We start from the raw sequence: 27,158 nt of genomic DNA, 5'->3' as shown, positions 1-27,158 counted from the left end.
TGTGGTTCCACCTTCCAAACTGGCCACCATACCCTCTGGGTAGCTGTGCTGCTCTGTTTTCTCACCTTCCCAGATTCCCTCCCAGGCAGTTAGGGACCGGCTGCTGCTTCAGCAGCCTCTGGAAGACAGGGTAAGCCTGAGCACAGCCCTCCCTGAGCCCCCGGGAGGGAGTAGCACGTTGAGGGCAAGAGGAGGGCGGAGGAGGGGGGAAGAGGGGGAGAGGGGGAAATCAGGCTGCAGGGAAACGAGTCCAGTGTTCCCAAGACCTGACTGATTTGGGATTAATCTTCCAGATCTGGCACCACAGATGCGATAGGAATCTGCTGCTGCCCCGCCCCCTCCAGCCCATCGCTGGCGGAACAGATGGGCTGACCCCTCCCTGGGGTCTAAGTAGGGCACTGCTGGGGCTGCTGGGAGGCAGGGAGGGAGCCAGTGAGCCGGGCAGGGAGAACAGGGGCAGACCTAGCTCCACCTCCCCTGCCCGGGCCCCCCAGCTTCCAAGGCGGGTAGACCCTGAGGGTCCGCTGTCTGCTGCCAACAGTGAGTGGGGTTGCCACACGAGGCAAAGACTCCGGTCCCTGGAGTAGAGCCTGGACGAACACTGCAGGGGATTCATGCACAAGTCAGGCAGTCCTTTCTAATTCCAAAGTCCTTCACCTGAGGCCACTGGAACGCACGAGGAACCGGAGCTTCCTCCTCGGGGCTCTGGAGCAAGGCTTGGGCAGCGCTGTGCCCAGAGCACCCTGGTCCTAACCAGGCCCAGACTCTGCGCGGGCCCTCCCATCACCATGAGCACAGTGGGGTGGAGCAGGCCCTGGGAGGCCGGGACAATGCAGACACGTAAAGACAGCAGCTGTCAGGGCTGGAGGCACCTTAGGACCCATGAGTCCTCTTTACGTTCCAGAAGCGAACGCTGAGGCTCGGCCAGGAGAGGGTCCTGCACGCAGGGAGTGGGTGACAGAGCCGGGGGGGCTGCCAGCTCCCGAGTAGTGCTCCTTCCCTATCAGCACCAGCTGCCGAGCTTTATTTGTAACAGCAAAACCCAGGAACAACCCAGACATCCACCAGCAGGTAAATGCATAAACCAACTGGGCATTTCCACGCCGAGAACTAGTTACCACTCAGCAACAGGAAGGGATGAACCAGTGATACGTGCAACATGGATGAGTCACAAAAGATCACAGAAGTCAGACAGAGAGGACACACCGAAGAATTCCATCCATTTAAAACTCTGGGAAGTGTAAACTGGTCTAGAGGGACAGACAGCAAATCGATGGTTTACAGCGCCAGGAGGGGCACTTTAAAAAGGGGCACAGGAAAGATTTGGGGTGAGGGGTATATTCACGGTCTTGATTGTGCTGTTGGTTTTGCAGGTATGCACACATGCTGGGGAGGGGAGGGGGCTGATGCGGGCCGGGGAGGGGATGGACATGGAGTAGAGCTGGCCCTGATGGAGCCTGGAAGGAAGGCTGGGATGTAGCAAATGGCAAAGGCACTGCAGAGGCAGGAGCTTGAATGAAGGCTCAGACAAGGCAATGCTCTCAGAAGGATCCAGAACAATGGGAAGAGCCCAGGGCTGCTTGGGATGGGGAGGGCGTGGGGCTGAGGAGGGGAGCTCTGTGTCCATCTCCTTCGTGGTTACATCTCTGGAGCCTCACAGGTACCTACACTTCACAGGCATCAAAAGATGGTTGTGGACCTGTGGAGGGAGAAAGAAGAGGGGAAAGAGGAGGAGAGTGGAAGAGGGACCCTGGATGCATCCACCAAGCTGGGGTGTGTGGGTATATTATTCCACAGGCAGCAGGGAGCCAGGGCAAAGGAACAATGCATGTAATTTAGAGTTTCAGAAAATATGCCTGGCAGCAAAGTACAGGGACCTCCACTCTGTCCTGACGGATGCAACTGCTCTCTGGAAGGACTGCTCCATCTCTGTACCAGCCTGGACAGGGGAGTGGCAGGCCACATAGCAGGCTCTTCTCCAAGAGCTGGGAGGGCCTGGGATCCCCCAGCTGCTGCTTCCAGAGCTGAGAACAATTTACTCCCCTTGCCTGCCAGGGAGGCCAAAGAGGGCCTGTGGCACAGCTAGGAAGGGGGAAGATTTTCAAAACCCTGTGATGGAATCTCCCTGGCTTTCCCCGGCCTCATGTTTCACAGGTGCTTCCAACCCACAGATCAGATCCTCCAGCAGCAGCAGTAGCTCCAGCAGCCCTGCCTCCAGGGCAGGAAGGAGGAACACAGGCCTGTAGGACTGTATGAGGCCAGGAGGGGCAGGCAGGTACCACATGTCCACTTGGCTCTTCCACAACCCAGCAGCTGAGGAAGCTCAGAAGACCCAAGTCCCTCCCCCAAGAGACCACCTCCCCCAGGGCCAGCTCCGGGCTGGGAGTAGGGGGGGGCAAATGAATGGGCTTCGGGATGTTGGGCCAGCTGTCTGCCTGGACCAGACTGCTGTCATCCTGTTTTCAATTCAAGCATCAAAAATGAATAGCAGCTCCCAGGGGTGTTAAGATGAACCTTGTAATCTACCATACCCAGCGCATCACTGTACAGTTGACCCCTTCGTCTCCTCCCTGAACCTGCGAAGCGGTCAAACTCTACAAATAAGGGTTGCATGCTTCAGCTAGGCCTGTGGACTTGTCTAAAGTACCACATCTAAAACGCTTAGGAGGAGGGGGCTTCAGCTTCCAAGCCAACCTCAAGAAGGGCCCAGAAAGCATGAGGACAGGATGGAGCTTTACGAGGAAATTTACAGACAGCCCAGGGTAGGACCAAACTGTCCAGCTTCATGGGTCTGCCATTACGGAGAGGCCCCAAAGGGACCACCTTATCCTGCCCTTCAATTTTGTAAATGAGGAGACTCACTGCTGAAATAACGTGTCCATAGTCATACAAGGAAAGTGGCAGAGCCAGTCTCGGCCTGAAAGGCCTCTCTGGTTTTAACAATTGTGGAGAGCACTTCTCCCTTCCTTCCTGTCGGTTCATGGAGAAACATCTGACTCTCGCATGCGGACAGTGTCCCGTGTCACCGAGGATGCACTGGGAGCTGCCGGGGAGTCAGCGCAGGCCCAGGTCCCGTCTTCAGCAGAGCTGTAAAGCATCACAGGGGGCTTGCCTTTCCCTGCCTCAGTCTGCCTAGGGCAGAATTAATCACTGCACAAGATTTGACCAGAGTTAGAAGGAACCCCAAAGGCTCAACCTGCCTCATTTCACCCATCAGGAAACTGAGGCCTAAGAAGGACCAAGGAGGCGGTCACAGGAATCTGTACTTTCAGCAGCTCTGAACTGAGAGAATAAGAATCAGGGAGAGGCCCGGACTGGCTGGCCCAGGGGGTCCTTGGCAGGGAGAGGCTGTGCTTGGGCAGAGTTACGAGGGGCATAGGCTCACCCCATCCCCTGTTCCCACAGCACAGGCAGATACCCTGAAGCCTGTCCCCCAGGGGTCCATGGCCAGGTTAAAATTCTCTACTACAGGGAAAAGAACAGCCACGACTGTTGAATACCTACCAGATGCCAGCACTGTACAAGGCAGGAATCACTCTCCCCACTTTACAGACGAGCCAAGATTCAGGGAGGTTGAATGTTCTGCTCAAGGTCACACAGGTGGGAAGGAGCAAAGCCCGGACTGAAAATGCAGTGTCCTTCCCACTGCACCTCACTGCCCTCAGCCTGCGCCACGCTGCTCTTTGCTTCTGGAAGGAATTGCCCAAGCTCACCTGCTCAGCCAGCAGCCCTGAGATGGGGCCTCTGCGGTCCTTCAGCTGCCTCTCTCCAGCCCATGCTTCTGGAATCATTCAATGCTGACCCCCGGCCCTCGCCCCAGGGCCCCTCACACAGGAGTCCCCTCATCAGATGGTGTGGAGACAGCCCAGGCCAGCCAGGACCAACTCACCAGACCCACCCTTTGAGAATCTCCAAGCGATCAACTTGGGAATCTGCATTTTTACAGGAACCTTTTGGAAGCACTGTTTTGGAGAAAGAAAGTGAGAAAGGCTGGGATCTGCTGCTTTCAGTAAAGATCTCTCGCAGGTCTCCCTATGTTGGAGAAAGGAAAACCTATTTCCACTCGACTCTCTCAGGCCTAAAGCAAGCTGGTTGATTCCCCTTGGTGGAATCAAAGGCACCCCTTCTGGGAGGCACAACCTCATGTGGTGAAAAACACCCCCATCGTGTGGGGAAAAAGGACGCCCCTTCCTCCAGGCACCTCCATAGCTGAGGGAGCCGCTCAGCGGGAAAGAGAGCTAGGAGGTCTGATGCCCCCGCCCACACGGTCACGTCTCACTCAGGAGAACATGTCCTCCCCTGACACACTTGCCCTGCCTGCCCCCTCAGGCTAAAACCCATCTCTGCTGTGGAGAAAAGGTCGTTTGCCTGGAGTCATTAAAAATTACACATTAACAGTCCTACTGATTTCCAGCCATTTCAAATGCTGGCTTTGGCCAAAAACATCTTTAAAAGGCCACCCTCCCTTCTTATTCCATAGCGTTTACATTTTATAACGTTTAAACAGAACCGCTTTCAAGCAAAGATAGACAATACTTTCCTCGAATGTCCACATAAAAAGTAAAATCTGGGAAACGTCTACATTGGAGGGCTAGGGAAGGCCTTCTGAGCCCAGCAGTGATTAGCTCCATCTGCAAAATAGTTCAGAATACTGCTGCCTCACGTGGGGAACCTCCTTCTCCGAGAAGCCCTCCTGCCTTCCATCTGGGCTCGGTCATGGATATCAGTCCCCGGGGTGTCCTCCATAGACGCGGCTGAGTCTCCACTCTTTATATGCACGAAAGCTACATTTACTGAGCTCTTCTGATGTGTCAAGGTCAGAGACTACTAAGGGAACTACATAGAATTGTTTATTTGCCACATCAACCCTATAGGGTAGCTATGACTATTATACCTGCTTTGCAAATGGGAAACAGAGGCTCAAAGAGGTCAACAGACCTGCCCACCATTGATTCCACAGCCCATGCCCTTCAAGGCCGTCTGCCCCAGCCAAGGAATCCCTAAACTGACAGGGAGTCTGAAACCTTGTGCCAGGCCTGGGGTCCTGCCAACCTCTTAAGCAGTCCACTCTCCCATCGTGGCTGAGGACACTTGACTGGACCCTCCACCATTTGACCCCAAGAGAAGCTGAGTCCTCAGCCCCTCTTTTTGTTATTCTGCATCTCTCTGAATCACTTACCTTACAATGCCCAAGATACTCCTGGGGCAGATGCTTTTTGATGTTAAAGTTTCCTCACGTGACTCACAAACATTTTAAAAAGCTGGATGGGCCCCAGCCTCAGCATCTCTCCTTTAGCAGTAGGGGCAGCACACCATCTAGTGGCTGTGTGGTGAACCTCGTATTGGCCAACCTGCAGGGGCAGAGCCCAGGATCTGGGAGGCCCTTAGGTTGTCAGGTGGTCCAACTGAAGTTCAGAGAGGGGAAGTGACCAGCCTACAAGCACACAGCAAGTCAGTATTCAGTCCTCAGGACCATAACCCAGCTCTTGGGCAGCAAGACGGTGCTTCCCAAACTTCCCACACAGTTTCAGGGAAGCTGTGTGTCTGGGAGAAGGTCTCAATTCTGGTAGTTGTGAAAATGAAGTGTCCCGTTCATAGGTGCACCATCTTCCTGGTACTGCATCCTTTATTCTGTTTATCATTTTTGAATAGGTAAAGGTACATACGGTATGAAATCCAAAAGGTAGCAAAAGGGTATGTGATGAAAAGTGAGTCTTTTAGCCCTCTACTGCCAAATTCTGGGATTATCAGTTTCTACATGTCTGTCCAGAGTAATCTTTGTAATTTACAAAGATTTTTTTTTAACTTTTTTACACAAATGATAACTTTTCCTGCACAGGGCACTTAACAAGCTATCTTGGGGACTTCCCTGGTGGTCCAGCGGTTAAGACACCGCACTCCCAATGCAGGGGGCCGGGGGTTCAATCCCTGGTCAGGGAACTAGATCACACATGCCGCAACTAAGAACCTGCATGCAGCAACTAAAAGATTCCCCATGCCGCTACTAAAGATCTGCACACCACAACGAAGATCCCACAGGCAGCAACGAACATCCTGTGAGCCGTAACTAACCCGGCACAGCCAAATAAATAAATATTTAAAAAAACAAAACAAACAAACAAAAGGCATCTTGGAGATCACCGTACATCAGCATATAAAGAGCATCCTTGTCCCTTTGTGTAGCCACCCTGCACGCCCTGTGGGGGTATATGGAGGCACCATTTAACTACTATACTTTCGATGGACATTTAGGTGGTTCCCAATCCGGTGCTTTAACAAACTCATACGGAAAATGCTTTAGAATAAATTCCTGGAAGTGGCATTGCTGGAATTATCAGCTGTGATTCATTTTGGTCTCATACAGCAGCAAACCCAATATAATAAGAGCTTAAATACTTCAGGCCAAAGATGATGTTATGAAATAAAGGCAAAGAGGAAAGATTTGAGAATGACCTTATGAGGGCCGGAAGCTGGAAGGAGCAGGTGCTGCCTAATCTAATCATCTCTGGTCGCCATAGAAACCAGCCATAAAGTCAGCCGGAAAGAGCTCATGAACAACATCTACCCCGTCTGCACCGGTATGGACCATTCACATTCCCTTCCCTGTGAGGTCCTCTCAGGCCCGGTTCTGTCGTCTCCGGGGTGTCCCCCAGGAGGGAGCCAGATCTTGACCCTGCCCTCCTCCTCCCAAACCCCTCCCTCCTCTTTCCAGCCACAGTCTCAGATGGCTGCCCTGCAATGCCCACCCTGTCGGGAGAGATGGGCAACTAGATACCCAGTCCTGTGTCAAAGAAAAAACAGAGCCGGACACTAGTTAGAGTGATAAAAACAGATTTCATTCAGGAGAATTACAATAGGGGGAAAGACACCTCAGCCTAGAACAAGGCTCAATTCCAAATACAGCATGGGCAAGTGGGAATTTACAGCCTAATAACAGGTCGGGGGGTGGGGGTGGGAAGCAGTCAGAGGATGGAAAGTTACTAAGAGGATACATCAGGGTAAAGGGGCTAAACCGACATAATAGGATTCTTGCTGAAGACAGGCCAGGGTAATCAGACATCCCCTGGGGGATGGTGGAGGGTGAGGAACTCTGTCAGATAACAAAGATGGTCAGATACGGAGCTGGGGGGGGGGGTGGGGGTGGGGGGGGCAGGTTCTGGTTAAACTAACTTAGCAGGGTTCTTGATAAAACTGGATTTTATAAGAAAGTGCACAGATGGGCCTAGGAGAAGGTTCAGGAGCCTGACTAAGGTTTGGTTACCTGCCCATCAGGAGGGCACCTTCTAGCAGGGGAGCAGTCTACACAGGAGGGAAATGGCCCAAGGACGTATAGCAAAAAACTTGTTCAAACCAAAACATGTCTGACCTGGCCTGTCTCTCAATGTATCACTGTCCTTCCCAGGGTAAAATAACTCTTCTAATCCAAAATGTGATTAAACTGATTAGGAGAATGTTCAGTCTTTCAGACAAGCCACAGGCAGTCAGTAAGCTTTGAGTACAAATGCAGGAGTTTGCAGGGGCGCATTTTATTTGATTCTGGAAATTAGAGGCTCTTTGAAGGTAGCACACAATTTTGTTCAAAGTGTCCCAGACTTTGAGAGAAAAGACCCAAAGCCCGTATCACGCTTTTATGAAAATCCTGAGAAGTGCTTTTTAACACACAGCCTGAGATCCTTCTCGGCACTGCTTAGCTAGACCTGCCCTGACCTCAGAGCAGCTGTACTAACTTCCCCCACACCTCCGCTGCACTTCCACATCTGCCATCCTTCCCTCTGCACAAAAAGCTGAGACTGTATTGTTCCCATTTTATAGATAGGAAAGTAGGGCTCTGAATGGTTGAGTGACTGAACCCAGTCACTTTGCTCTAAGTGGCAGACCCAGCCTCCCTCTCCTCCCTAGCCTGGGACAACTTGCACAGATGTCATTCCACTTCTGGACATTCTGCCCTCTTAGGGGTACATGAAAAAATTCCTATCTCCACCTACCGCCCCCTCCACACATGAGGATTCTGTGGCTCTGGCACCCCTAAGGGTCAGTAAATTTCCTCCCTTTGCTGAAAATTTGCTCCCTTTCATATAACTCCAAGTGATCTTTGGGCAAGCTACAGGCTTTAGTCAGGACAATAAAAACTGAGCAGTTAGAAGACAACTGCTCCTCTGATGGACAAGATCACCACCCAAAGAAGGCTGGCCCACCTTTGACTTTGTAAAGGTTCGGAGAGGAAGAGAGGAGGCCCCGGAGGCCCCCAGATCTCCCTGCCCCACTTCACCTTACCCATTGTCTCCGCTGTCCCCAGCCACCAAAGTCTTCAGTGGTTTCCCTGGGCAGCATCCTCAATGACACCAGATCTCCCCAGAAATTTAGAAGGGCAGAGATCCAGGCCAAGTACAACATATTAACAACATATGTTTGGGAACATGTTATTTAGCCCAGGAAATCAGCACTTCCAAAATTATGAGGCAAATTTGTATCCAAAATACACCTTAAGCTCTACCCCTGAATTTCATCAAATAACAATTTCAAAAATAAAAGCAAAGCCAGTGTATGAACATACTGTCGACTGAAAAAAAAAAACACACAAAACCTAAAAACTGAGTTATGTTTTATTCGATGATCTTACTGAGGACTATAGCCCGGGAATCAGCTTCTCAGATGGCTCTGAGGAATTGTTCCGAAGAGGTACGGGAGGGGCCCGGATATAGAGGAGTTTTTGCTGGAAAAAAAACCCTGTGGTTGAACATCAAAAGATTACTGCTAATCACACACACGCACACGCACACACGCACACGCACACACACAGACATCTCAAGGTAAAGATTTTAGGGCTTACTTTGTATGGGGCAATGCAAGAATCTGGACTTGTTAAAATTCTTCCTTTGATATGCACCTTAACTACCTATCCTGCTTTCTCCATCCTGAATCCCCTCAGGGCGCACTACTGGGGGGCTGCAGTGGCTGAGGGCTTTATGACCATCATCCTTTGTTTACTGAATTGGCAAGTGACATTCTTTGTCTACAATATCCACCCTGTTTCCTCTCGACTTTTCTCAGAATTCCAATCTCCTGAGGCCCCATGCCTTGCTGCTACCTGGGGACACTAATGTCAACCTTACTTTTCACCTGGAAAGTGTAGTCTAGCCAGGCTGGCAGACACCTGGAACCTCGGTGTAGGTCACTCCCCAATGCGGGGGCTGCCACCACCTCCCATGCGTCCAGCAGGGTTGTCTCTGCCTGGAGCAACCGCCTTCTCCACAGGTGGGCACAGACGGGGTGGCTGATCCAGGACAGCTCTGATTGTCACTGTCATGCCCTTACTCCCACCCCTCTTGAGGAATCTGTCCCTTTCCCAACTCCCTCTGCCTCTTACACATCCTCACGCTGCCGCATGGTTACCGGTGAGCTCACTCCTCTCCTCCATAAAATCCCGAACTCCTTGAGGGCAGAGACCTTGTCCTGCTTGGCTTTGGGGGCCCATACCTGGCTCTAGGCCTGGCACTTAGTGGACTCCATGTGTATTTGCCAATAAATCCTTCTGTCTCCTGGGCTCCAAAGATAGCAGTTGGATGAATGGTCAGAACATCATGATAAAACTAAACTTCATTTTATGATGTGGCTGTGGAGACACACAAAGGCTGTGACATCATGTCAGGCAGGTGACACCACTAATCATTAGTAATGTTTATTTCAAGACAGTGTCCTTGGCTTGGACACGTGGGGAAAACAGTTCGGAGCCCCGCTGAGTGTGTCACTGTGCTGTAGGAACTGGCTCCGACAGGGATGGGGCTATGCAGCTGCTGTGGACCGAGCTGGTCTACCCCTTGGGACAGAAGCTGTGTTTCATTCATCTCTACAGGCCTCAACGTCTAAGTCAATATTTTCGGATAACTGAAGTAATTCCTTTACATGAAACTAGTGGTGTTGAAGACAAGAAGCTCAGAAGAAACCTTTCTGCATCTCTCAACTCCCCCACTGACTGAAAAGGACAGACTACAGTGTAGGAAAGTTCCCGGATGGTCTGCGGCTCCCAGACGCACTCCACACCCGCTCATACCTCGGTGCCATCGCACTGCCATTGCCTCTTCTAGGATAGCCCTTCCCCTTCTATCCTACTTTTGTCCAGAACCTCCCTTCTACACCTTCTCTGTCAGGTCTTCCTGGTCCAGCCCCTTGAGAGTTTTTTGATTCAACACTGGTCATTTTCATAAGGTCAAGGCGGTCTTAGGGCAAGCAGGAGGAGGTGGCAGGCAGGCCCTACCCCCTGCACCTCCAGCAGCAAGATCTGCAATAACGGGGAAATGTGCTCACTGGGTCTGAAGCAGATCCTTGAAGGCCTTGTGCTCCAGCCTGTGGTGTGACCGGGCATAGCATGGCGTGCAGACACAGGCCTGGAGACGAGGACAGAGGGCAGCTGGGGGCTGAAAACTAGGAGCAGGATTTTAAAAGCTGGAAGCCTCTGTGCACAAACTGAGGTCTTCCTGCCTTCCTCTGAGCAGCATCCGGGGAATGCAGAAAGGAGCAACGGGATGAGATTGGTGGAGGTGCTGAGCGGAAGGCACGGATTTGGCGGAGACTGAAGAATGTACAAGCAAACCCCCACTCCGTCACTCACCAGCGTTGATCACAAGCAAATCACTTGGCTTTTTTTTTTTAATTTTATTTATTTTATTTTTGGCTGTGTTGTGTCTTCGTTGCTGCACGCGGGCTTTTCTCTGGATGCGGCGAGCAGGGGCTACTCTTTGTTGTGGTGCACAGGCTTCTCATTGTGGTGGCTTCTCTTGTTGCAGAGCACGGGCTCTAGCCACGTGGGCTTCAGTAGTTGTGGCACACGGGCTCAGTAGTTGTGGCTCGCAGGCCCTAGAGCGCAGGCTCAGTAGTTGTGGTGCACAAGCTTAGTTGCTCCGCGGCATGTGGGATCTTCCCGGACCAGGGCTCGAACCCGTGTCTCCTGCATTGGCGGGCGGATTCTTAACCATTGCGCCACCAGGGAAGCCCGGCTTTTCTTAATTTAGTTTCTTTTGCTGTAAAACAATCTCCCAAGGAGCAGGAACTAGATTCTTACGCCACTTTTCTGTAAGATGTGAGCAACACCGGGGGTTAGGATCTCTAGGGACACGTCTCAGGCCTCCTGGGAGTTCCCTGGGTATCCAGTAGAGAGGAGATTCCCACGCTGGACGTTTCTACTTCGTGGTTTGCCTCTGACATTGTTCAGCTCAATCTCTCTAAAGGGTTTACAGAACGCTCTAATATCCACGATGCATTCTCACTTCCTCGTCCCATCAGCCCCTTTTGCAGGTGGGGAGACCTGGGCCCGTGACTTGACACTGTCACTCTGTGAGGACCGGCGCCCCCAGCTCCGGCTCTGGAGAGCGCAGACGCCCGCCCCGCCCCCTCCCGCGCCCTCCCTGGGGGCGGAGTGAGCAGGCACGGGGCGGGATCTTTCAGGTCATGTGACTCCCGGCCCGGAAGCACTCGCCCCCAGACCCCGGGGTGACCAGATTGGGGGCTACTACCTCCAGCGAGCGCGGAGGTCGCGCTCCTGTTTCGCGCTCCCGGCATCCGCCGCCATGGCCTGGACCAAGTACCAGCTGTTCCTGGCCGGGCTCATGCTCGTCACCGGCTCCATCAACACGCTCTCGGCAAAGTGAGTCCGGGCCTGGCCGGGAGGGGAGGGGACTCCGCGCCCTCCCTTCGCGGCTCTCCTTTCCTGACTTCACCAGCCAGCTCAGTTGCTCTGATCCGTTCATGCGGTTTATGGACCACCCAAGGGGTACGAGGCCCAGGGAAATGCGGGGCAGGGCCGTGTCCCCGGCTGGAGGATCCGAGCCCCGGCTTTGATTCGCTGTGTGCTTGATCCCAGCGAGTCACTTTCTAACTCAGCGCCTCAGTTTCCTCATCTTTAAACGGGAGGGAGTTTCTCTCCCCTGCCCCTTCCAAGCTGGCATCGGGGGCCCCGCCCTCCAGGAGCTGTGGGCCAGGGAGGGCTACCATAAACGTCATGCGGACCGAGTGACCAGTGAGCGTGGAGGGCTGCGATGACAGAGAAGGGGGTGCACCATGGGCCCCTCTTGGAGGAAGGGTTACAGCTGGGCCTCGAAGCTTTGGTAGGATTTCTACATGTGGTGGGGACATCGAGGCAGGAACAGCAAGGCCAGATCCAGGTGGATTGTAACTAGCACCAAATGCCCAGGCTGGATTTTATCCCATAATCAAAGAGGGGCTTTTGAGATGGGGAGTGACATGTTAAAAGTGATGCGATGAACCTGGTGGTCAAGGTGCAAAGTAGTTGGCTGCAGGGAAGACCACGCCAAGGCTGCTGCTAGCAGATAAGGGGAACTGGGAGGTGGCAGTGAGGTGGGAAGGGAAGGGTCAGATAGGAGACACCAGGTGCAGAGTGAAGCCACAGGGCCTGACCCACAGGATCCAATCATCACTCCTGGGCTTCCGCCTGGGGGAACAGAAGTGGCATTAACCCAGGCAGGGCGGGCAGGGGGGCAGTTCAGCTCTGATGTAAGAGGGTGTGGTGCACGTGGAGGACAGTAGACAGTGACCCTCTCCCAGTCAGACCTCCCTTCCACCTGAGCCCTGCCAGGCTCCAGAGCAAAGGGGAGTCACCCCAGTCACCCTCTGGGCTGCGCTCCAGGCCCCCTGAGGGTGGTGGGGATAGTTGTATCTTATTCGTTTTTGAGGGTGTTTCTTCCCAGCGTACTCCATCAGTGACGTGAGAAATGCCCCAGAAGAGAGGTCTGGGAGAGAAGTACCCTGTTCGATTCATCAGGCATATATAAGGTCCTTACAGTGTGTGAGGCACTGCCTAGACCTAGGGAAGGAGACAGAAGTGACCGAGAAAAGGTCCCAGGCTTTGAGATGCTTAGAATCTGCAGCAGAGGAGACAGGTGTGTACACGCTTGGCAATCACAGTGTCCTCCCTTCTCCACAGGAGGTGGACCTCTGGGTAAGGCCCACCTGTCTCTCTGGTTGGGCTCTGGCCGGCTGTGTCTGTGTCTTGTGCTGGGCTCCCGGGCCCTGAGGCCTCCTGAAGGGTACTCCTTTTGCTGAGCCCTTAGCTATAAAGGAAACTCAACCTGAGGGCTCCCATCTCAGGATCTGACTGCAGCAGAGCAAGTCATCTGTCCATCCGTCCCACAAGCCAAGGCCTCAGTCTGGTGCTTATAGGGTGGCTGTGGTCTGCCAGGGCCGCTGTCCGCAAGGAGAGCTGAGTTACCTACTGAGGTAAACTGTGCTGACTCAGCTCCTTCCAGAAAAAGCTCCAGACCGGTCAGGTAAGAAGCCAGGGAATCCTCAGCCCCAGGACGCCTTGCCCTTGGAGGCTGCCTGAGAGGCCAGAAAGAGGTGCCCAGGTGTGATCCCAACCTTTGGTCCTGTCCCCTGCCCTGTGGCCTCTTAGGAGCCTCCCTACCTGTGATGGGCCCCAGTATTGGACCCTAAACAGTGTTCTAAGACCAGACTGTGAGAAGGACGCTCTCAGAGGAAGAACGTGGGAGAGCAGCTGTGTACATCCTGATAGAGATTACTGATTTGAAATCACACTCTGACCTGAAGTTTCTGGCAGGGACAGACAGACGAGAATGTGACCACAGCAAGTGCTAACCAGTTAATACACAGAGAGCTCCACGTGCCACGTCCTGCCCTGGCTGCCTTTCATGAGTTAAGTTAATGAATTCTCATAACCACCCTATGAGGTAGATAAATTCCTTGTCCCTGGATAAGGAAACTGAGGTTCTGGAAAGAGGGGCTTGCTTACCCAAGTTCAACTCAGCTATTAAGTGGCACAGTTTATATTTGAGCCTAAGTAGTCTGGCTCTAGAATCCGTGCTCTTAACCTCCACTGTGGATGAGGCTAGGGACTTCTCTAGTCATCCTTAGGGGCATTTAAAGTTGTTAGAAACATAGAAATTATCCATTCTCATCCCCACAGTTTACAGTCAAGGTCCCAAGAAAAGTTTCGTGTGTGTGTGACTCAGCTGGTTGGTGTCTAGAACCTAGGTCTCAGGATTTGGGTCCAGTGCTGGTCTTCTACAGCTACGGTACCCAAAACTCCCTCTTCCTTGGGGGTTTCCTCTTATATCTCTGCAGGCAAGAACAGACAAGCATGTGCCCATGGAAGTTGTAATCCTATAAGTGGCATCTCCTCTCCCTGCCGTCGGGGTGCCTCCCCTCTGGGACTGGGTGACGAGCATCTGAAGCGTCCATCCCAGAGATCACTCAGGGTTCAGCGTTAGCGTCTCTCGTAGCCTCTTGCAGTTTCTTGGCCTGTAAAATGAGCATAATGTTTCCCTCCCCGGCTGCTTGGGCGGACTGGAGACAGTGGATGAGGAAGTGGGCGTGAGCACGTGCTGCTCCTGTGCTGGGATCACAGGTCAGCTGTCCGCTGCAGGAGGTCACTGCCCACTCAGCAGGATTGGGTGCGCTGCAGGGAGCCGGCCTGGCCAGGCTGGGCTGGGCTGGGGCTGGGTATCACCTACCCCCCGGAGGGAGAGTCACCGATCAGGCTGGCCCTGTAGCCTCGTCCCTGGGTGTGGGCAGAAGGTCCCTCCCTTCTCCTTTCTGTGGCTGCTTTCTCCCCCTCACCAGGCTTCTGCTGATGCACTTCCTGGAGACCAAGCATTTGCCTTCTTCTGGCACCGCGTGGGGCTGTCTGCCTGAACCAGTGCACGTTTCGGAGCCCCACCCTCCTGAATCCAGCTGGGGTTCTGCATGTAAAGAGCCAGGGTCAAGTAGACGCTCACTCAGGAAGGCTCACATCCCCTCCTAAACTTCTGCAGGCTGTGCAGCCCACCTAGCCACGAAGGGGCCATGGGGGTCATTTCTCCAGCAGTCAGGCCCACTGGGTCTGGGGAGCCTGCAGGAAGGTGGCAGGAGGCCTGCGATCACTGGGCCTCTTTTAGGGGAGGACGCTCACTGTCCTTCCTGCGCCAGCTCTAACTTTTGCCTTGGCTGCTGCCTCTCCCCCACCCATAGGTTCCAAAAGTGGGCACGGGATAATTGCTTCAGAGGGGTTCAGGCCAGCTGGAGAAAGCCTTAAACCAGCAGGGCAGTGCAGCAGTGAAAAGAGCATGAGGCTAGGAAGCTATGAGATTAGATGAGTCACTGGGCCTCTCCAAACCTCCGTTTCATCTATAAAGTGGGCGTGATAATCCCTGCCCCACCTTCTTCCCAGACTCCTTGTAAGATCTACTGAGGAGAGTTACCTAATACTTAAGAGAGGGAGGGCTGTCATCATTTATCACCACGTGAGCCAGGGCCACCTGCTGTGACACCCCCGAGAGTGGAGAAGCCCTGGGGCCCTTCTGAAGATCCCAAGCCAGAGAAAGAAGCTGACTCACTGGGCTTAACAGGCCCAGGATGAGAGCGGAAATGGCATAGATTCTGTGGGGAATATGGACACACAGCTAATCGGCCCGAGGCAGCCGCATCAACCACTTCCTCAGCTTCTGACCGCCACCTCTGGTCCCACACAGACGCGCACACCCCTTGGAACGCTGAGCTTTGAGCTTACTGAGCAAGGCCACGCCAGAGTGACTCGCCCCTAGTAAGGGTAGCCCACCCGGAGCCCTCCAAGGCCCAGGGAACTCTAAAGGAAGCCCACCTCTGCCAGTGCAGGGCGCTTCCTCATGTGGGTCCCCAAGGCCTCCTGCCCTAGAGACCACAGCTTTCCCCAGGATATAGTGTCCAGAGAGAATGGAGGGCCCATCTGCAGGGCTGACCTTTTCCCCGCCTCAGCCAGGGGGGTGGGAAGAATCCTGAGTAAGAAGGTGATCGGTGTTGAGGACGGAGCACTGAACAGGGGGTGGTGCTCCTGGGTACTAGCGCTTCCCTGTGTCCCTCAAGCCCTGTCTGGTCCCTGGGTTTCTCGTCTCTCAAACAAGGAGCTTCCCGAGATGATGGCTGAGTTTGTTCTCCTCTTTCAGCACTTTGTGGCCCTCCGGGTGCCTCTGCGTCAGCCTGCAGGCTGGGTCCCAGAGGATGGATACTCTCCCCGGAAGCTTTCAGGCTGGAGCAGAGCTGGGGCCACACCCACCCAACACAAGGGGAAGTGGTTCCTGCTCAGCAGAGGAGAGAGAGGGAGAAGAGGGGCAGCAAAGGACTTTTAGTGACCCCCTGCCATATGCCAGGTCTTATATGTCTTATTACTTTTGCCAATTCATCAGTGTTGGCATTATTATCCCCGACTTATAGGTGAGAAATCTATAACTCATCCAACCTGTGAGAGTCAGAAGTCTGGCCTTTCCGTGTATCCTGCTGCCTTTTCTGAAAATAAGTGCAAGCAGATGGGTTCAGCCCTAGATCCGCCCACTGTTAACTGTATGAGCCTGAACACGGCCCTCTCCACCCCAAGGTCTGAAGTCCCTGCCTGTAAAATGCGGACCGTTGTTGTGAGGCCTAAACCACACAGCCCGCGTGAAGTGTTCAGGCTCCTCAGGGAGAAGCACAGGCCTGGTACAAGGTCGGTACACAGTGAGTGGTGCATTCGTAAACACATGTTAGGGAAGCGTTTTGCAGAGATAAGTGCTGTCCCACTGGGGAGTGATTGCTTTCTCCCCCAGATGAACGGGATCTGGCTTTTGGCTCTTGTCCTGTGCTACCTGGGGTCCTGCTGTGACTGCACAGTGAGGCAGACCTTTCCCAGGGCCAAGATGAGAAGCCTGACTCTATCCCAAAGTGACTGCAGGCCTGAACTCCTGCCTGGCCAAGAGTCTGGGCAGGGCAGGCAGCCTGTCCTGACACCCAAACCCTTGGGGTGTAAACCTGCCCCAGGCACTCAGATACAAAAAGATTCCATTTCCCCTGCTGGGAACCTGCCAGCCCTGCCTGTTCAGGCAGACCCACCCCTTGGAGGAAGCAGGCAGCGCAGGGGGAGGGGAGGAGGCTTAGCACCAGCCCTACAGCCTGCTCCCCTTGCAGTGCCCCTCCCTGGGGAAGGGCAGGCCCAGCTGGTCCCACCAGCAGGGGACACCTCAGAATGGATGGCAAATTAGCAGTCATGGATACATTGCCTTTGGACTATAGTACCTGCCTATTTGTCTAGCGGTGTCTGGAAGTCCCACTCATTCAACAACAAAAAAAAATGTTTGAACTTCTGTATAATGATGTGCCAGGAGCAGGGGATTGAAAGCTGTGGACGTTGCTGGATGCTGAGCTCACAGCCTCTCAAGTGACAAGGACTATGGAACCAGAAGGTGATGCAGATATGAGTTGTCATGACTGTAAGGTGCACAGGCAGTAGCCCAGGGGGAGTTCAGGAGGTGGCCCCACTGCTACATCAGGGGTCTTGAGCCTGCCAGTCTGTGCTCAGGATGTGGCCCCAGGATGGGGAAGGGGCTTCCATACCAGCCCTTGCCCTAGGCTTCTGGTTGACCATGAACTTGGCAGGACCTCCCTTGTCCCTCCTGGAGGAGCCCTGGGAACTCTCTCTCTGACCTGCTCACTCGCTCCAGGGCAGGTGTTTCTGCGCCCTTGGTAAAGCTTGACCTCTCTGCTCTCCTTCGCTTCTCTCTTTTGCTCGGCTGCCTCACCCAGCCCCTCCCAGAGGGCTCTGTCTGTGAAAGTGAGTCTGGCTGGAGAGCAGGCCAAGCTGGGTGAGCCATACAGGTGGTATGTGTCCCACACCCACATCCCACGTCCTGTCCTGTCCTGCCCTGCCTGGGGATCCCAGAGTCGCAATCTACAGCAGATCGGGCAGAAATGAGACCCCAGAGAACAGGTGGTTTCTGTCGTTGATGGGGATTATCTTTGCCCCTTTGCTACTGGGTCTGGTTCCAGCCTGATGCCCTGACCCAGATTTCCTCTGCCTTCCCAACCAGGCATATCAGAACTTCTAGCTGCCCATCAGCTCTCATTTGACCTCCACCATTCCCAAGCACCAGAAGCCCTCCTACCTTCCCTCCTCACTGTGGGAGCGGGTGGGGTCTCCTACCTTGAGATAAGTTTGCCATAGTCCTGTTCTGTTCACTTGCCCTGGGATGTGTTCAGATCTTTGTAGACGTGATCTCTCCCTCCAGGTCTGTGCTACCACCAGCGCTCAGCCCGCCCTTCCCACCGCCTGCCCACTTGCCCCGGGCTGTGGGAAAGAGCTCCCTGTTCCCCTCCTCAGACTCGGGCACAGAGAAGCCCCGCCGGCACAGGATCTTTGTCAAACCCAGACCTGCACCGCTTGGCATGACCAGTGGCCCCTGCTTGGGGCACAGGAAGCAGAAGGCTTCCTGCGCTCTGGGAGCTGAGCTTGTGCACAGAGGAGCCAGCAGATGGGGTGGGGCCCACCACGTAGCTGCTCTGGACAGACATTGTAAGGAAAGACATTTAAGAAGAAGTCCCGAGTCTTACACTTTAGGGACCGCCACCGCCTACGAGTGGGGTTGCTGCAGCGGGGGCAGGTCAGTGGCCCACTGCAAGCGGCCCTGGGTCTGCGTTGACTTGCGTCAGCAGTGTGATGTGGCGTGTGCAGTCCAAGCCAGGTCAGCTAACCAGGGTGTCCAACATGTGGGCGGGGCCGCCCCGTTGCCCGACTCAGTCTGGGCCGGATCACGTGCCCTTGGCTCTGGGCCTGGGCCCACCAGAGTGCTTCCTGAAGTCAGCAGCCAGGGGAGTGAAAGGTTAGCAAGGGCCGGGGCTGCTTAACCAGGAGAAGATTCCGAAGGTGGGGACCAGCCAGGGCAGTGAAAGGTTAGCAAGGGCCGGGGCTGCTTAACCAGGAGAAGTTCAGAAGGTGGGGAAGGCTCCATATATATGAAGGGCTTTCCAATGAAAGAGAGATTAGATTCCCAGGGACATAACTAAGGCCAGCGAAAGTGAAATTCAGAGGCAGAAGTTTTAGCGACAGATGTTGGTAGGTGCAAAATGGTTGGCGGTAGCTGCCCAGAGCGCTGTGCCGTGACGGACTCTGGGCTCGGCGGGGAGCATGCCATAATCAGTGAGGCCCATCTGCCGGGGTGCCGGCTGGCACCCACTCCACAAGCGCCACGTACTTGCCACTGGCTTCCGAGCCAGTGCTAGAGAAAACCCTCCAGATCCTTCAGGTTATGGGAAGGTGACCGGGTGGTCTGTGTCAGGTGGCCATTTCCCAGGGCCCACGTGACCTTGTAGACCAGGGACTCTTGATATGGGTCCCTTTGATAGTCTGGTGAAGCCTAGAGTAGTGTTTTAAAACGTGCAAATAAAAGACCAAGGATTACAGAAAAAGCTAATTGTATTGAAATAAAGTTATCAAGACATTAAACAAGCCAGTTTGTGAAATAGTAACGTACATGTGTGCATGCGCTTCTTAACACATGAAATAGTAAGCAGTGGGTCTAATTACTGTAATTTTGGAGCAGTGATGAGTGTAAATAATACTTCACAGTATCTGCAGTGACTCAAATGTGATAATGAGAAGAGCTGTGATTTCCGTGTGTGACAAAGTCGCAGGTACTGCAATACTACACTCATAAATGGAGGAAATGCTAAATTTCTGTTAGAGGTTCATGAAATTTCAGCTAAAGGGTCCCAGGCCCCCGCGTTCTGTCTGCCATCCCAGGGGAATCCTTGCCGTGGAGACTGGTCCCTCCGAGAGGGAGCCCCGCTCTGGGCCGAGTCCGCTAAGTCTGGCCAGGAGGTGTGAGCTCTCTGCAGGCCCCAGGACCGGGTGGGAGAGCGCGCTGCCACACTGCAGGGTTTGACCTTCTCTCTGTCTGCTGCAGGTGGGCGGACAACTTCGTGGCCCCAGGCTGCGGAGGGAGCCAGGAGCACAGCTTCCAGCATCCCTTCCTCCAGGTATCTGTGCCTGTCCTCGCCCATCTCCGTCTCCCAGGCCTCAGGTCAGGGGCCCCCACGAGGCCATGCTGTTTGCTAACCTGGGTTGGGGGAGTCCTCCCTTGCTCTCAGGAGAGCCAGTTGCTTCTCTCTCCCTCCCAGAACAGAGGCCAGGGTGTGAGGTGCCCCTGGAAGCGGGCAGAAGGCACAGTCCCCTGTAGGAAGCCTGCACAAGTCCTGGTGAGCGCTCATGCCCCGGACTCCTTGAGGCCAGCCCTCACCATGGCCAAGTCAGGACACATTTGGAACAATCCAGCCCTGTCGTAAAACATGCTCCCCAACCGCGGGGAGCCCAGACCCCACTGGGGCGGGGCAGACACCATCAATGGAAGGTACCTTATATAAGTTCTCAAGCCTCTCGGGGCCTCAGTTTCTCCATTGGAACATGACCAGGGATTGGTCTAGATTGGTGGGTTTTCAGATCAGGCTCTACATGGCCTTAGAGTTTCCGTCGAGGTGTTTGAAGAGCTTAGGGGTAGACCTAGGAGGCAGGCTCTGGCCTCCCACACAGAGCAGGTCTGCTTTTGTCTCTCTTACATGTTGGGGTTATAGGTAAACTCTTGCGTTAAGAAAGGTTATGTTTAAAAAATTTTGTCACAGAGAATTCCCTGGTGGTCCAGTGGTTAGGACTCCATGCTTTCACTGCCGAGGGCACAGATTTGATCCCTGGTCGGGGAGCTAAGATCCCACAAGCTGTGCAGCACGGCCAAAATAAAAAACAAAAACCCTTGTTATAGGTGGTCTTCCTTCCAGCTCTGAAGTCCTGTTTCTGTCCCTGCAGGCAGTGGGCATGTTCCTGGGGGAGCTCTTCTGCCTGGCTGCCTTCTACCTACTCCTGTGCAGAGCTGCAGGGCACCCAGACACCAGCATGGATCCCCAGCAGCCCTTCAACCCCCTTCTCTTCCTGCCCCCAGCCCTCTGCGACATGACCGCGACCAGCATCATGTATGTGGGTGAGTAGCCAAGCCAGGCTGCCGAGGGCTCAGCGAAGCCTGTGGCCCAAGGGAGCTGCTGGGAAAGAGCCACCCCCAGCTCATCTGCAGCTCCCCCCGCCCCCTCCCACCGACCTTTACACACACGCCCCCAACCAAGGTTTACTGAGTACTTACCACGTGCCAGCCCTGTCAGCCCTGAGGACACCTCAGTGAACAGACAGGCTGGGCCCTTAGGCGCTAACGTCATGTGTCTCTCCTCTCCTAGCCCTGAACATGACCAGTGCTTCCAGCTTCCAGATGCTGCGGGGAGCAGTGATCATATTCACAGGCCTGTTTTCGGTGACCTTCCTGGGACGGAGGCTGGCACTGAGCCAGTGGCTGGGTATCCTCGCGACCATCGCAGGGCTGGTGGTCGTGGGCCTGGCTGACCTCCTGAGCAGGAACGACAGTCAGCACAAGCTCAGCGAAGTGATCACAGGTGTGGCCGGGGTGGGCATCCCGGGGCTGCCCAGCACAGAGTCACTCGACAAAGCATTTTACAAGCTCCGCTGTCCGCCAAGCCCTGGGGGAGGGCACGTGGGCCACCAGCTGATGTGGACATGCACCTGCTTCCCAGGTGATGGGAAGAGTGTAGGGAAGACCAGCAGGGGACAAGCAGCGTGAGGGAGAGGTGGGTGAGGAGCGGGGAGGTCCGAGGAAGGAGAGGGCTAGTTCTGCAATGTACTTACAGCCACACAGACTGCAGGATCCGGAAGAGGAAAGGAATGAATGTTGACTGAGCACTTACCGAGCACGCAACCAGCGCTTCGCACTGTGCTCGTCATCACTCATCCTCACGGTCCCGGAAAGGACACACTGCAGCCCATTTTACAGTGAAGTGGCCACCCTGCTCACGCATGGCAGGATTAAACCAGAAATGTCCATCTCAGAGCCTGTTGCTTCTCAAAAGACCTGCTTACCCCAGTTGTGCAGCCCTCAGGCCCAGGCGGACCCCTGGACTTTCTGGAGCCTTAGCCCAGAGGGGCTGACAGTGCCTTCCCTGGTGGCCTGCCTCACCCTTCAGGGGCCAGGAGGTCAGGCGCGGGGCCTGTCGTGGCCGGACCTCATGGACTGTACAGTGCCCTGCGGAGTAAGGGGCTGCAGGGGCTCTTAGGTTTCCGTGGGCTGAGATGTCTGCCTCAGCCTGGCCTCACTCTGGGCCCCTCCTTTCCCACAGGGGACCTGCTGATCATCATGGCCCAGATCATCGTTTCCATCCAGATGGTGCTGGAGGAGAAGTTTGTCTACAAGCACAACGTGCACCCACTGCGGGCAGTCGGCACTGAGGGTGCGTGTGAACACAGGCTGGCAGGAGGGCGCTGGGTGGAGTGTGCCCTGTGGGGCGGCACGTCGAGGGGATGCAGTGAGGGCGCCTGGCGAGGTGCCTGGGGCCTCTGGGAAGGGCGAGCCTCCCGCCCTCCTTCCTCGCTCCCTTCACCATGTTCGTGTTGATAAATACCCTGACAGCTGCCGTGCACTCAGCCAGGAGCTAAGGGAGGACAGGGACGAAGATGAATGAGATGCAAGCCCCGCTCTAGAGGAACCGACCAGCAGGAAAGGAGCAGGCAGTGCGTTTTAGCTCGGCCCGCTTTTACTCAAGTGACGCTTCACTTGCCAAGCATATCTGAGTGTCATGGCCCAGGGAAGGTGGCATTTGTGCTACAGATTTCAGGAAGCAAGAATGGACAGGAGGGAACTCCAGGCAGAGTGGAGACATGGGGAGCTGAATGTGAGTTTGGAAACCAGTGAGGAGTAGTTTGGAGGAGGTACAGGTTTGATATGGGGGAAATGATCAGGAATTGAATATGTCAGGGTCATATCTTGGAGAACCCTGGAACATCAGGCAAGTGGATTTAGACTTTAAATCACAGGCAGGGAGGAGCCGCCAAAGGTTTCTGAGCAGGGAAGTAAGTCAAAATGAGGCTTTAAAATTATGGGACTAGCAGGGCGGATTAGAGCAGTGCTACCGAAGCGTGACCTACGGGCTTGTCGGGGAGCTGTTGGTGCCTGTTGCACCGTGAGCTGAGGGCTTACGGCAGAACGTTAACCGCCTAAATCAGCTATGTCATCAAGCGTACTGATGGCTTCCACTCACTTTTTTTCCCAGCAGGACTTCCTGAGGGAAGCGGTGCCTTGATTTACATTCTGGCCCAGCTCCTTGTCACGCACCAACAGCGCTGAGCTAGAGAGCTGTTTTTCCACACTTGTGAGAGCAGTGTCGTGCTCGCAGCCAGCAATCCTTTTGTCAATGAATAGAATTGAGTTTAAAAAGTGTCAGAGAGCATTGTACATTGTAAGGGTAGCTGTCGTTTTGTGAAAGTGTGTGTACATGTCTGTGCACTGGTCACAATATAAAATGTATTTCCTATTCTTGGTCCGGTCAGAAGACACGGATTAAAGTGGAAATGGGGCCGTCAGAACCCATTCAGTAGGCCGTTGTAGTTCCTAATGAGCAGAACGGCTCCAGGAGCTGGAAGGAAGGAGCTGGTGCGAGGGCGACTCGGAGGGGTGGCTGGGAGGTCAGCGGAGCCCGGCTGGGTGGGCCGGGGCACGCTGCCGGGGCTGGGGGCCCAGCGGAGAGCGTGACGTGCTCCCTCCACTCCCGCAGGCCTCTTTGGCTTCGTGATCCTCTCCCTGCTGCTGGTGCCCATGTACTACATCCCCGCCGGTTCCTTCAGTGGAAACCCTCGCGGGACGCTGGAGGACGCGCTGGACGCCTTCTGCCAGGTGGGCCGACAGCCACTCATCGCACTGGCACTGCTGGGCAACATCAGCAGCATCGCCTTCTTCAACTTTGCAGGCATCAGTGTCACAAAGGAACTGAGCGCCACCACCCGAATGGTGCTGGACAGCCTGCGTACCATTGTCATCTGGGCAGTGAGCCTGACGCTGGGCTGGGAGGCCTTCCACCCGCTGCAGATCCTTGGCTTCCTCATCCTCCTGATGGGCACAGCCCTCTACAATGGGCTGCACCGCCTGCTACTGAGCCGCCTGTCCAGGGGCCGGCCCCCGGCAGAGGAGGGCGAGCATGAGAGACTGCTGGGGGGCCCTCGGACTGCCATCAACGATGCCAGCTGAGCCTCCTGCTCTGCTGCCACCTGGACGCTCCTTGTTCACCCTGAGGCTGAGGCCACGTGGGCTGGTGAACCTCAAATGCCCTGCCCCCGAGGCCTCACCCTGCCCCCTCCCCACAGACACCCCCCACCCACCCACCCAGGGCAGCTGCTGCCACAGAAGATGACACAACACCCAGGTCCTCCTTTGTCACCACCCCATTCAGGCCTGAGTGCAGTGCCCGACCCCCAGCAGGCTTCCCCAGCCCCTCCTGCAACACTAGAGCTAAATCATGGAGTAGAATTGCAGGAACCAACAGCCCTAGGGTTTCCTCCTAAATCATAGGCTAAATATGGTTCTAATAGGCTAAATACGGCCTTCCATTTTAAAGATGAGTAAACTTGAGTCCCAGAGTGTTGCCCCTCCTGCAACACTAGAGCTAAATCATGGAGTAGAATTGCAGGAACCAACAGCCCTAGGGCTTCCCCCTAAATCGTAGGCTAAATATGGTTCTAATAGGCTAAATATGGCCTTCCATTTTAAAGATGAGCAAACTTGAGTCCCAGAGTTGTAAGTTGTTTGGCAAAAGGGCTCTCCTGCCACGGGCTCTGGCCGTGCAGCCACACGACCAGGCAGTCGGCTGGGTTGTAGAGCACGTCTGGGGTTCTGCCTCACCCCCAGCAACCCGACAGACACCATGGAGAACCCTCCAAGGTGGTGGGTTTACCGGGAGTCTACCGTTGGGAGTGGTGCTGGTATCCCAGGCGTTACGTTAAGTGCTTAGCTTTCATTCTCCTGCATAACAGCCTGCACAGGTGGGTGCAGGTGAGAAAAGTGTGGCCCAGAGGAGGTCCAGTGACTTCCTCTTGGAGCCGGTATTTCAAGCTGGGTTTGCCTGATTCCAAACCTGTGGGCCCACTTACCATAAAGTCTCTGAGATCTTTGGGGGTACTTCCTGTGGCTGGGAGAGAGGCATCCTGTGCTGTTTTCCTCCCAGTAACCCCACCCTGAAGAGAGGGGACTGGCAGCAGGGACCCCAGGTTGCTGAGCGGCCCTTTATTCCAGTGGTCCTCACTCTGTGGCAGGTCACTTTCCCGGGCAGCTCAATCGTGAAACAAATACTGAATGCCTTCCTTAGAATAGATCCTGGGAGAAGGGATCTCTGACAAGCAAAGCCCTCGGGCTGTGGGAATCCAGCAGGTTCTTACCGTCGGGAGAGAAAGGCCTCTCCATCCCACCAGCTCCGAGTCTCGGGGGGCCCTGACCTCCTCTGGGCCGTGGTGTGTGTCACAGGAAGAAGGAAATGGAGATCGAGGGTGGTGCGTCCAAAAAACTGGGGCCTTACAGTGTTGTTTCAGGCTTTTTATTTTTAAAAAGAAGAGGGGAGTTGGCAGTGTGGACTTTTTTCTTTAATAAGAGGGAAGGAGCACAAGGGTTAGGACATTCCTGGAGGTAACGTCTAGAACGTTGGATGGAAAAGCTGTAAGGTACCAAAGCATAGAAATCACATGTGGATTTTAGCATTGAAGGGTTGGGGGGGATTATAATGGGACTTCAGTGGTGAGAGGTGGCAGAGGATGGGGAGGGCACTTATGGTCAGGCCTGCCACCCACTCGGGCAACTTGCTTTATCTCCTGGAGCTTTGGGTCTTCACATCTCTAAAATGGGGAAGCCTGCATCTCACAGGATGGCTGTGAATATTACCTACGATATAAATGGAAGGTGGCTGTAAATGCCAACGTACAGTGGAGCGTCCTGTAAGGCGGCACTGCCCACTAGGGTGGTCTGTCAGGCATTGAAGTCCCAGCAGAGCCACGGTGTGGAGCATCGGTTTTGCTCAGAGGGGGAGAAATGTTTTGTTAGAACATACCATTGTGGAGTAGAGTGTAAACTTCGCATCGATTATAAGATAAAACAGGATGCCTCATAAAATTTTTATGTTGACCCTAAGTACCCTTCCAGACCCTGGAGTTGTGTCCTCTCTGTCCTAGTGTCTGGGGTGCTTCGGAGGGTGAGTTTGAGAGGCCATGCCGTGTCATGCTGGTAATGGGGGTGGAGGGGGAAAGAATCTCCACTCTCCTGCTGAGTCTAGAGGGTTGTGAGGAATGTCTGTAGCTGTGGCCTACTGCTCTGAGTGGAATAATGGGGCCCTGGACCCCAAATTAGAACTGACTGATAACAGACTTCTGTAAACATCAGTTCAAATACAGTGTAATTCACACCATCTGCACTGTAGTGAACTGACCAGTTCCTGCCCCATTCGTAGTGGTCCTGGGGGACCCTGGGGCTGGGGTGTCCTCCAGCACTGCCATCCAGGTCCTGGAGTAGCCCTCAGGCTTGCTGCCTACAAGAGGTTTAGGACCATGCCAGGTGGTTCCATTTGCCTTTGCTCTGTCCAAAGCTCGCTGTACTTTAACAAGCAAACAGCACTCAAGGAGATCAGAGGACAGTAGGAGGATTGGAGCAAACAGCCATGTGGTTTAGGGGGAGCCAGAGATATGTGTCCTCAGCTCCATCTCTCCCTCCACTGGGTGGCTTTGGACAAGTGATGTTACCTCTCACCATGATCAAGTGGGATTTATTCCAGAGATGCAAGGACGTTTCCACATCTGCAAATCAGTCAGTATGATACACCACATTTACAAAATAAAGGATAAAAATCATATGATCATCTCATAGATGCAGAAAAAGCATTTGACAAAATTCAACATCCATTTATGATAAAAACTCTCAACAAAGTGGGTATGGAGGGAATGTATCTCAACATAATAAAGGCCATATATTACAAGCCCACAGCTAACATCACACTGAATGATGAAAAAAAGCTGAAAGCTTTAACTCTAAGATTGGGAATGAGACAGTTTTTCCCACTCTTGCCACTTTTATTCAACATAGTATTGGAAGCCCTAGATAAAGCAATTAGGCAAGAGAAAGAAAGGAAAGGATCCAAGTTGGAAAGGAGGAAGAAAAACTGTCACGATTTGCAAATGACATATTATATATAGAAAACCTTAAAGACACCATCAAAAAACTGTTAGAACTAAAAAACAAATTCAGTAAAGTTGCAGGATACAAAATCAATACACAAAAATCTGTTGCATTTATATACACTAACAAACTACCAGAAGAGAAATTAAGAAAACAATCCCATTTACAATTGCATCAAAAAGATAAAATACCCAGGAATAAATTTAACCAAGGAGGCGAAAGACCTGTATACTGAAAACTACAAGACATTAATGAAAGAAATTGAAGACACAAATGAAAGATATTCCACGTTCATGGATTGGAAGAATTAATACTGTTAAAATGTTCATACCATCC

General features: G+C 53.8%; 1 protein-coding gene across 7 annotated transcripts; it reads left to right on the top strand.

Moving 5' to 3' along the window:
* Nucleotides 1-11,449: 11,449 nt before the first annotated feature.
* On the top strand, nt 11,450-25,784 carry SLC35F6 (solute carrier family 35 member F6). Of its 7 annotated transcripts, XM_033425104.2 has the most exons (8): nt 11,497-11,641; nt 13,571-16,465; nt 17,118-17,198; nt 19,695-19,767; nt 20,588-20,759; nt 21,007-21,357; nt 21,958-22,068; nt 23,389-25,784. In XM_033425104.2, the coding sequence occupies exons 5-8, from the start codon at nt 20,597-20,599 to the stop codon at nt 23,856-23,858; spliced, it is 1,095 nt and encodes a 364-aa protein (XP_033280995.1). In that variant the 5' UTR covers nt 11,497-11,641; nt 13,571-16,465; nt 17,118-17,198; nt 19,695-19,767; nt 20,588-20,596; the 3' UTR covers nt 23,859-25,784. The 7 variants fall into 7 exon arrangements, with proteins under 7 accessions (XP_033280992.1, XP_033280996.1, XP_004268163.1 ...); XM_033425102.2 differs by lacking the exon at nt 13,571-16,465 and having other exon boundaries at nt 11,487-11,641; XM_049696293.1 differs by lacking the exon at nt 13,571-16,465 and having other exon boundaries at nt 11,487-11,641; nt 19,695-19,811.
* The last annotated feature ends 1,374 nt before the right edge of the window (nt 25,785-27,158 follow it).

The sequence above is a fragment of the Orcinus orca genome, chromosome 13 (genome assembly GCF_937001465.1).
Source record: "Orcinus orca chromosome 13, mOrcOrc1.1, whole genome shotgun sequence".
Classification (NCBI taxonomy): domain Eukaryota; kingdom Metazoa; phylum Chordata; class Mammalia; order Artiodactyla; family Delphinidae; genus Orcinus; species Orcinus orca.
Note: the sequence above shows the minus strand (reverse complement) of the source record. Positions and strands in the feature narration are given on the sequence as shown.